General features: G+C 53.1%; 1 protein-coding gene across 1 annotated transcript; it reads left to right on the top strand.

The window, feature by feature from the left end:
- The first annotated feature begins 655 nt into the window (after positions 1–655).
- LOC147981908 (uncharacterized) lies at positions 656–1,757 on the top strand. The gene has a single exon (XM_087514154.1). The coding sequence runs from the start codon at positions 860–862 to the stop codon at positions 1,586–1,588; it is 729 nt and encodes a 242-aa protein (XP_087370280.1). The 5' UTR covers positions 656–859; the 3' UTR covers positions 1,589–1,757.
- The last annotated feature ends 9,370 nt before the right edge of the window (positions 1,758–11,127 follow it).

An 11,127-nucleotide genomic window follows, 5' to 3' on the forward strand; every position in this document is an offset into this window, starting at 1 on the left:
CCATTCCAAAATACAGTGTGCCCGCGCTTTTCAAGGTTCAATTTTGACCATAAATTTAACCAACGAGACCAACTACGACGGGAGAAAAAATTATATAATTGAAAACTTCTTTCGAGTACGAATTCACTGATATAATTTTTGTTCCGGCCGCAATCAGTCTTGGTAGTTAAATTTACGGTCAAAATTAAAATACATGAATATAGAAAACACTACATTATGGAATGGAGGAAGTACAGTAGAGATCACATGTCGGCGTCGGTGCAGTAGACTGAAGCAGTAGCAAAAGAAAAGGTAAAGAGCAAAATTGCCAGATGGATGTGGGTGGATCCAGGCCCCGGTCCAACCCAGCACCAACGTTCCGCGCACACGCGCAACACCGCCGCTCTGACGATCCTCGAGCTGGCCACGAGGGAGAACAATTCGCAGTTCGCAATTCGCACCTCCCACTGCCCCACATCCCCAAACCCAATAAGGACCCGCCACGTCGTCCCTTTTAACCACTCCCGTTCTCCTCCCGTCTCCATGGCCGTCCGCTTTGACCATTGACCCAGCCAGGGCCACCCGACCGGCCGCAATACAAAACCGAAAATGAATAAACAAGCACGTGTGCACGGAACGCCGAGGACCAGCTCAGCTGCAGCTCCCGTTGAATCGTCCAACTTCCGAGGTCAAACCCCCGTCCAACCATGGCGAGACGAGAGCCCGGAGGGAATACATATACGCCTCCCCCCTCAGATCCACACGCCGCAATCCTCGTGCTCACTGCCCACCCAGCTCATCCATCTCCAGATCTCCTCCTCCAGCACCATCATCTAGAAGCTTCTCGAAGGCAGGCACTATACACTTCTCTTCTCTCGCTATGGGCAATGGGCTGTCTCCGTGCGTGAGCATGCCGGCGGCCGCTGAGGCGCCCGCGGCGGCCAGGCTGGTGTACTGGGGCGGGCGGACGAGGGCGCTGCCGGTCACCGACGACGAGGAGGGCGAGGGCGAGGGCAACGGCGGTGTCCCCTGCACGGCCGCGGACGTGACGGCGGAGCTGCTCCCGGCCGACCACGTGGTCTGCCCGGCCGACTCCTTCTTCGTCGGCCTCCCGGTCCCCGTCGCGTTGCCGGGGGAGCGGCTGCTGCCCGGCCGGACCTATTTCGTGCTCCCCCGCCGCCTCCTCTCCTCCCCCTCCCCCGGCGGCAAGGCGGCCGTGCTCACCGCGGCCACGCTCGCGTCGCTGTCGGCCGCGCCGGGGGGCAGGAAGACGGTGCAGCTCGCCGGCCCCGGCCAGTGCCCATTCGAGTACGTCAAGGGCGGCGAGGACGGCGCCGCGGCGCTCATCCGGGTCCTGCCGCAGTTCATCGAGAAGGTCATCACCTGCGACGGCGGCAACGGCAACGCCGATGCTGCCGGCCGGCGCGGGCCGGGCAAGGTGGCTGCGACGGGGACGGAGCTGTGCAGCACGCCGGAGCTGAAGCGGCACTACGCGCAGCTCGTGGGCGCCAAGGGCCGCCCGTGGTCGCCGAGGCTGGAGACCATCTCCGAGCGCAGCAAGAGGAGGATCTTCTCGTCGCCGGCCAGACTGCTGTTGTCTTCGCAATGATATAATTAGCTAATGAGCCTAGATCGTTCTGGATTAGAGATTAATGGGGATTAATTAGGTAGCGAACATAGCGTTCGATTTTACTTGTACAATAGTTGGAACTGAAATACAAATGTACAAATTTGTCGAAAACATTTACAAATGTATGTAAGATTTTTGGATCCTACAAGTCATGGCACCCTCTCTCGTTTCCGTAAACTGACCGGGCTGTCCCTCCGAACGTTTAGGGTCAGTTTATGGGTCCGGCTGTAGATACTCGCAGGACATCCAATGGCATCCTCTGAAATCGTTTGATCAGATTGTCCATTTTATCCTTTCTCCCAGCGCGTTGCACACATTATGGATGTGCTCGCCCCTTCGTAGTCATCTTTACTAAACCGTGGTCGCAGCAACGCCCCCCCCCCTCCCCGTCGGCGAAGCTTGCAGTGCCAGCACTAGATTTGCTCCTGCAACATGTGCAAGACGAGAGTCGCGCTGTCGTCAACACACGTCTTCCCTCGTTGCGGCAACGTCGCTCGCCATACCCAGCCTCGCGGTACCATTCCGACAGTCGGAGGCCTCGTAGCTCCATTGGTAGGGTTGCAACACTCATTGGCTGACGGCCCCTTCCGGCGACCCACCAGCTCCCGCACTCCTGCTAGGGTTCTCCTCCCCCCCGCCCTGGCCGGCGGGCCCTAGGCCTCTCCCTCAGTCGTCGCGCGCCCGGCGCGGCACCCCGCTCCCGCTCCCGCCGCCGTCGTCGCCCGTCCCACCCCCCTTCTCCGTCCCGCCGCCTCCGCTGTCTCCCCGGGAGGCGGCAGGGGCGGCGCGCGAGCCTCTTCCGCCTCGTCCGCCCCCTCCGCCCTTCCCCCCTGTCGCCGGAGGCCGCCCCCGGATCTGACCGGGTGGTGTCGGCGGCGGCGGGCCGTTCCTTACCCGCGCGCGCTCCTCCTTCCTGGGGTGGGGGGAGGCGGCGGTGATGCTCGGTCGTGGCGGTCCGGCGTCCTGTGGTGCGGAGGCCGGCGGCACTCGCCATGGTGGTGCCGCTTCTTGGCAGCGGGGCGGTCTGGTGGTGCTAGTCGGCCGGTGGCGTGTCCTCGGCCCAGATCTGGGCCCATAGGGTCCCTTCTGGGTCCTTGCGGGTCAGCTCCGGCGCGACCGCGATGCTCTCTATATGGGGAGGCAGGGAAGCGGCTTGGACTGGGACAGCAACGCCGACGACATGCCGGCTGCTGCATGGAGGCGGGAGCTATCCGGGCCTGTGGGGCCATGGGCCCGGTAGGCTCCTGCTATGGCGTCCGGTCGGCTACCGTCATGGATGGTGGAGGTGGGGCCCTCCCGTATGCCGACGGTGCCGCTATGCTAGTCCCGACTCCTCTTCTTCGTTGTGTAGACCATCTTCATGGGCCCGTGGTGAGACAGCGTGGGAAGCTTCGTGTCCGTGATGGCGCTAGGTGGTGGTCGGTTTGGTGGCGAGCTCTGAAGTGCCTGAGGTAGAGGCTGGGATCGGGAGAAATCCCTGTTGGCTTGGCCGACACCGACGCGGTGGCGCCTGAGGGTGCCGTCGGACCTTCCTGGAGGGCGACGAAGAAGGTGGACGGGCGGCGGCTACACGGGTAGCGGCGGCGGCTAGGTTAGGAGCGCGGCGGCGGTGCTCGAAGTATGCGAAGAACCAGACAACATGACGAAGACCGGCGCGGACGGTGGCGTTCCCGCGCCAAGGGAGGTGGTGCTCCCGCGCCAAGGGAGGTGGCGCGACGCATACCACGGGAAGTCAACGCGCGTGGACGACGAAGTGGACCGTGGGCCGCCGCGCTATGGCCCGAAGGGGCGACGCAGCGGAGGCGGGCAGGTCTGGGTGACGGCGGGAAGACCTCGGGGCGACGGCAGGGACCGCGGGCCGCGGTGCGACATCCCGAAGGGGCGGCGCGGCAAAGGAGCGCGGGTCGGTGCAACCGCGGGGGACGGCCTCTGGACGAGGCGTGGACCGCGTGCCACGCTCGCTACGGCCCGAAGGGGCGACACAGCGGTGACGCGTGTCGGTGCAGCTGGGAGAAGAAATACGGGGCGGCGGCGTTGCGGCCCGACGCAGCGGCCTGACGCAGCGGCAGCCCATTGCTCGATCGGTAGAGGGGCGCGCTGAACACGGGACAGTCTTCACGGGGCCTGCGGAGGCGCGCGCAACCGACGGGTCAGGTCGGTCGCACGGCGTAGATGAGGCGGATCGCGGCGGCGGGCAGGTGATCAATCCGATTGCGCGCGAGGTCGGGGACGCCGCTCGGTGAAGGCGTGGTGGTAGCGGAGTCCGAGATGAAGCCGGCGGCGGCGGGCGGCCGGGCGGCTATGATTGACCGCCACATGGCGCGAGGCCACCGGGTCAGGATGATGCATGAGTCCTGATCGGAGCAGGGCGGTGACGGTCGACGTAGATCGACGGGGGGGCCGTCGCGCGAACGGCGGCGGTGAAGGGCCGCCGCATGAGGCGAGGTCGCCGGGTCGGGGCGACCGGCGGGCCGACGCAATGACGCCACGCGAGGCCGCCAGGTCGGTCAAGAAGCCGGCCGAACGCGCCGGTGTTGGAGTAGAGGCGCACGGAATCGACGACAGCGCTGGGCGTCGCAAACCGGGTCACATGGACCGAAAAACAAAATAGAAGATGCCGATCAAAGCGACTAACGAGAGAAAGAAAATCCAGATCAAAGGATCAGGAAAAAAACTCTCTAGGGCAGCCGGCCAACACAGCCGGCGGACGAACCCTAGGTATGGACGGCGCGGCCCCCGGCGGCGGTCATGGAGGCCGACCGCCCCAGAGGCAGCGCGCGGATGCGGAAGCGGCGGCGGCTAGAGTTTAGAACCCGAAAACTGATACCGTGTTAGAAGGGAGAGAGGATTAGATGGAATAGTTGTTGTATTGCTTGAGCCTCGTGTGCATATATATTGGAGTTACATGATTTACTTGAAGTATAAGGTAAGTCGGAATATTTCCTAGTCTAACATATGTTTCCTGATACAATCACGTTATTCAACAAGGACTCTTGATTGGTCGTCTATGGTGCAGTTAAAGTTGCTTGCTCGGGGAGAAGTAATGACGATGAAAGTTGATGTCAACCTCGACTGAGTTCCCTTGTGTTAATCTTTGGTGGTAGCCACATCAGTTGGAGTGCCCTATTCTTTGGGTGTGATGTATCGGTTTTCGCCTGATTTTTTGTCAATCATTCAAGCAATTTTCTTCTTCTTAATTATTGGATAGATCTCTAAGTGTTGTCTACAGTAAAGATCCAAAATATAAGAATCCAAATAGTTCATGATCTTCGGCACAAGAAGACATTAAATGCGGTTGGTGCGAAATATTAACTATTATGAGCAGACAACTTAGATAACAACATGGATGAATCAACTTAGAAGATATATCGATATGCATATCTAACAAGAATGCAGATCCTACTAAAAAAGCGCGAATGATCAGCCTAACGCATTGACGGTTCACACACAAGAGTGCTACCTCAATTTCAAAATATAAGACGTTTTGGTAGGGTATTATATTATGGAATGGAGGTAGATACTAGAATATTAATGAAAATGTAGATACTACTGCTAGTAATAATTCTATCCAACACACTTTATTTCCAAAAGTAACTCCTTTTAGAAATTTAGGACAGTATAACCGAGCCACTTCCGAGCCCTCACACGCTATCAGCACTTCTAGCCGTTTGATTTGGCGCCTCGGTCATTTCCAGCCGTTCAATGATCGTTAATTGCTAGCAGTTTCACATTTGAAGCATGCTGGTTCATTGGGCTGTGTGGTCCATCTCCGTGCTTGCCGTAAAAAGGCCCAGATAGTCTATCAGATGCAGCTAACACAATAGCAAGCCCCTAAAAGAACGGCATTTCCTAAACGGCGCCCGTAGCGCCCGTTATAAGCTTAACTGTACAGGACGCACACCCCATGCACCGCCCTGGGCTGGCCCACTTTACTTCTTTTTTTTTCTGTTTTAGAGGCGCAAAACGAGAGCGTATGCAACGTGACTAGAACTCCCAATCTCCTGGCGTAGTGTTCGTTCTCACAACCAACAAGCCACCCTCCTTGACTTGTTTACTCAAAGCTTTTTTCCTTCTTATACTCTTCGTTATTTTTCTTTTTTTCCTGGAATGCTTTCGTTTGTTTTTTTATTTTTTATTTATTTTCTTTTTCGTTTTTTGGAACAGCTTTTTTGCTAAACTTTTTTAAAATACATTTTTTAACATTCGTGAACTTTTTTCGAATTTGATGAACTTTTTCAAATTCAATAAACGTTTTTCGAATTTGATGAACTTTTTCAAATTCAATGATGTTTTTTCAAATTATATGAATTTTTCAAATTCGATGAACGTTTTTTCGAATTCAATGAACATTTTTCAAATTTGGTGAACTTTTCTCAAAATTAGTGAACCTTTTTTCAAACTTGGTGAACTTTTCAAAAAACTTCGATGAACTGTTTTTTAAGTTACAAAAAAATATTCATGAACTTTTTTCCAAAATCGATGAACCTTTTTCCATTTTGATGAACTTTTTTCATGATTGGTGAACTTTTTTCGAATTCGTGAACCCTTTTTGAAAATCCGTGAACTCTTTTTCAAATCGATGACCTTTTTTTCAAAATCGATGAACCTTTTCCAACTTTATGAACTTTTTTTTCAAAAAATTGAACTTTTTTTGAATTCATGAACCCTTTTTTGAAAACCCGTTAACTCTTTTTCAAATTGATGAACTTTTTTTCAATCTTGATGAACTTTTTTCATGATTGGTGAACTTTTTCTTCAAAAAAATTAAACTCTTTCGATTTTATGAACCCTTTTTGAAAATCTGTGAACTCCTTTTCTAATTGAATGATTTTTTTTCAAAATATGTGATTTTTCTTTTCAAATCCGATGAACTTTTTTACAAATCGATGAACCTTTTCCAGATTTGTGAACTTTTCTTCAAAAATGATGAACTTTTTCTAAAGTGATGAACTTTTTCAAGTTCACGGTTATTTCAAAATAATTCAGAAAACTAAGTGCATTAAATAGCGCGGCCGCATGTCCTTATATTATTGATACTTTCCTCATCCACTAGAGTTGAGTAGGTCTACTGGTTATGTGCGCTAGTACGTGAAGTTAACATCTTGAGTTCGAATCCTGGACAGGGTGACCTTTTTTTTGCGCTTTTTCGCTCGTTCAGGTTGTGGCAACCGGGTGCATCGACTTTGTTGGGCCAGGCCCAGGTGGGCAGCGCGTGGGCGCCAGTACCTGTTAGCGGCGCCAAAAGCGCTGCTTAGGAGCTCCCAAAAAAGCCCACTTCCTTCCTTGCTGGCTGTTTGCTAGATAACCACCACGCGTCCAAGAATACTCTGCTTTCCGTCGGCGTCCACGACCTAGCGGGCGGCGGCGGCGGCGGAGTCCATCGTTTCCTCCGGCGATTAGTTCGCCGGAGTACACCAATTCCTCACATTCTATCGGCTCTCCCCGGTAGAGCGAGAGTCTCAGAGGGCCCAAGGAGGCGCGGGGTGAGCTCGTATGGCGGAACCACCGGCAACAGGGGGAGGAAGTGGGGGAGCGAAGGAAGACTTGGAGAGGATGGCAGCGCAGTCCGACCCTGCGGTCGAAGATGAGAAGCACCTGGGAGACGGCGGTAAGAAGGGGGCCGCAGGGAGTGGAAGTGGAAGCCAGGGGCGGGAGGGAGCAGATGGGGAGTACCATGCTTGGGGACCTCCCGCAAGTCTTGAGGTTAGATTTGAAGGTAAGCACCTGCGTGGAGAGGAGGAAGTTGAACTCGATTTCAGTGCTGAATTTGAAGATCTAGTCAAGGACATTAGGTGGCTGGCGATATTCAGAGTTCATACAACTCGTCAGTTCAGCCATTCAGCTCTGTACAACGCGATATACACGGCATGCTCGTCGGCCCAACAAGTTATATTCAAACCAAAGGGTGTCAACCTGTTCATTGCACAATTTAGTTGTTTGGGGGATTGGAAGAGGGTGATGGACGGTGGCCCCTGGTTGTTCAGGAACGCGGCTGTTGTGATCCAGGAATACGACAGGTTTAGAAATGTTAATGAATACAAGCTGGATAAGATCCCAGTTTGGGCAAGAATTGAAGGGGTGCCGGAGGGTTTGATGCGGAAGAAAGAGCTAGCAGAGAAGGTAGCCCGCAAGGTAGGGGAACCGCCAATAACGGTGGTAGTGAATGAAGGCTTCATCAACACCGCCAAATTTCTTAGGGCCAGAGTGTTTCTTGATGTTCATGTGCCTCTGGTCAGGTTTGTGCCCATAACCTTGAAGGAGAGGAAAAAGTACCCAGTTTACTATGAAAAGCTTCCCGACTTTTGCTACTTTTGTGGCCTGATGGGGCACCAAGTGGAGGAGTGCGGGGATGGTGTGCACGATCCTACTGCTTGTGAATGGGGAGACTGGCTTCTGTGGAACTTTGAAAATACTATGCCAAAACAGAATGGGGGGAGAGGAGGAGGCAGAGGTGGGGGAGATAGGGGAGGAAGTGCTTTAGGAGGTAGAGGAGGTTGGGGTCGAGGGAGCATGGCTCGTGGCAGCACCAAAAGTGATACAAATGAGGCCACTGAAATGGAGTATAGTACTCAAGATGTTAGATATGGTATTGACCCGGGACAGCGTGGAGCAAGGAAAAGGCTGGTTGGCCCAGATGGCACTGTCAATGCGAACGGGGCTGATGCAGTTCCTATTATGCCGGGCACTGTTGCTGAAAAAATTCTTCAGATTGAGGCAGCTCCAGTAGCAAATGACGCAAATGCAGGGACCCCTGGCAAGCAACCTATTGTAAAGAGGCGTAGGCAGGGAGATGATGGAGCTGATGGTGAAGTGGATCCTATAACTGAGGCGGCATCCCACATGGATGGCCGCCAAACCAATGAGAACCCTGTGCTGGAACTGTCGTGGGATTGGCGACCCCGTGACAGTTTGTGAGCTCCGGGAGCTCATACAGGAGTGTGCGCCGTCGGTGGTTTGTATTGTGGAAACACAGTTATCAAAACAGCGTCTGGAAGGCCTGATGGCGATGTTAGGTTTTGAAGGTGGTTTTGCGATGGCTAGTAGCTAGAGGAGTGGAGGCTTGGGTGTTTTCTGGAGGCATGGTTTGGACTTGAGAGTCAAGAACTTCTCAAGGTATCATATTGATGCCTGGGTAGCTGAACCGGGAAAGGAGGATTGGAGGCTGACGTGTTTCTATGGAGAGGCCAACAGATCACTTAGGCAAAATACTTGGAACACTATTGCTAGACTGCGAGGTGAATCAACCCTACCATGGTTATGTATCGGGGATTTCAATGAAATTTTGAGAAGAGAAGAACAAATGAGGCCGAACGAGCGGGACAGTGCTCAAATGGAGGGATTTAGAGAGGCGGTGGATGTATGCGGTCTGGCTGATATTGGCTATGTGGGGCTTGACTGGACTTTCGAAAAGAAGGTTCATGGGGGACAATTCTGTCGTGTACGCCTTGACAGGGTGTTGGAAATATGCCCTAGAGGCAATAATAAAAGCATTATTATTATATTTCCTTGTTCATGATAATTGTCCTTTATTCATGCTATAATTGTGTTATCCGGAAATCGTAATACATGTGTGAATAATAGACACCAACATGTCCCTAGTAAGCCTCTAGTTGACTAGTTCGTTGATCAACAGATAGTCATGGTTTCCTGACTATGGACATTGGATGTCATTGATAACGAGATCACATCATTAGGAGAATGATGTGATGGACAAGACCCAATCCTAAACATAGCACAAGATCGTATAGTTCGTTTGCTAGAGTTTTCCAATGTCAAGTATCTTTTCCTTAGACCATGAGATCGTGTAACTCCCGAATACTGTAGGAGTGCTTTGGGTGTACCAAACGTCACAACGTAACTGGATGACTATAAAGATATACTACGGGTATCTCCGAAAGTGTCTGTTGGGTTGACACGGATCAATACTGGGATTTGTCACTCCGTATGACGGAGAGGTATCACTGGGCCCACTCGGTAATGCATCATCATAATGAGCTCAAAGTGATGAAGTGTCTGGTCATGGGATCATGCATTACGGTACGAGTAAAGTGACTTGCCGGTAACGAGATTGAACGAGGTATTGGGATACCGACGATCGAATCTCGGGCAAGTAACATACCGATTGACAAAGGGAATTGTGTATGGGGTTACGTGAATCCTCGACATCGTGGTTCATCCGATGAGATCATCGAGGAGCATGTGGGAGACAACATGGGTATCCAGATCCCGCTGTTGGTTATTGACCGGAGAGCGATCTCGGTCATGTCTACGTGTCTCCCGAACCCGTAGGGTCTACACACTTAAGGTTCGGTGACGCTAGGGTTATAGGGATATGTATATGCAGTAACCCGAATGTTGTTCAGAGTCCTGGATGAGATCCAGGACGTCACGAGGAGTTCCGGAATGGTCCGGAGGTAAAGAATTATATATAGGAAGTGCTATTTCGGCCACCGGGACAAGTTTCGGGGTCACCGATATTGTACCGGGACCACCGGAAGGGTCCCGGGGGTCCACCGGGTGGGGCCACCTATCCCGGGGGGCCACATGGGCTGTAGGGGTGTCCGCCTTGGCCTGCATGGGCCAAGGGCACCAGCCCCAAGAGGCCCATGCGCCTAGGGTTAAGGAAGGGAAGAGTCCCAAAGGGGGAAGGCACCTCCGAGGTGCCTTGGGGAGGAGGGACTCCTCCCTTGGCCGCCGCCCCCCCTAGGAGATTGGATCTCCTAGGGCCGGCGCCCCCCTAGGCTCCCTATATATAGTGGGGGAAGGAGGGCCTCTCAATCCACGTTTTTGGTGCCTCCCTCTCCCTCTCCAACACATCCTCCTCCTCCATAGTGCTTGGCGAAGCCCTGCCGGAGTACTGCAGCTCCACCACCACCACGCCGTTGTGCTGCTGTTGGAGCCATCTTCCTCAACCTCTCCTTCCCCCTTGCTGGATCAAGAAGAAGGAGACGTTACGCTGACCGTACGTGTGTTAAACGCGGAGGTGCCGTCCGTTCGGCGCTAGGATCTCTGGTGATTTGGATCACGTCGAGTACACCTTCCTCATCCCCGTTCTTTGAACGCTTCCGCGCGTGATCTACAAAGGTATGTAGATGCAATCCGATCAATCGTTGCTAGATGAACTCCTAGATGGATCTTGGTGAAACCGTAGGAAATTTTTTGTTTTCTGCAATGTTCCCCTACAGTGGCATCATGAGCTAGGTCTATGCGTAGTTCTCTTGCACGAGTAGAACACAATTTGTTGTGGGCGTAGATGTTGTCAACTTTCTTACCGCTACTAGTCTTATCTTGCTTCAACGGTATTGTGGGATGAAGCGGCCCAGACCAACCTTACACGTACGCTTACATGAGACCGGTTCCACCGACTAACATGCACAAGTTGCATAAGGTGGCTGGCGGGTGTCTGTCTCTCCCACTTTAGTTGGAGCGGATTCGATGAAAAGGGTCCTTATGAAGGGTAAATAGAAGTTGACAAATCACGTTATGGCTTTCACGTAGGTAAGAAAACATTCTTGCTA

Source organism: Triticum urartu, chromosome 3A (genome assembly GCF_056163025.1).
Source record: "Triticum urartu cultivar PI428250 chromosome 3A, HENAU_Tu73, whole genome shotgun sequence".
NCBI lineage: Eukaryota > Viridiplantae > Streptophyta > Magnoliopsida > Poales > Poaceae > Triticum > Triticum urartu.

What these genes read in the sequence shown, in the direction of transcription:
- LOC147981908 (XM_087514154.1), top strand. Translation starts at nt 860, where the DNA reads ATGGGCAATGGGCTGTCTCCGTGCGTGAGCATGCCGGCGGCCGCTGAG.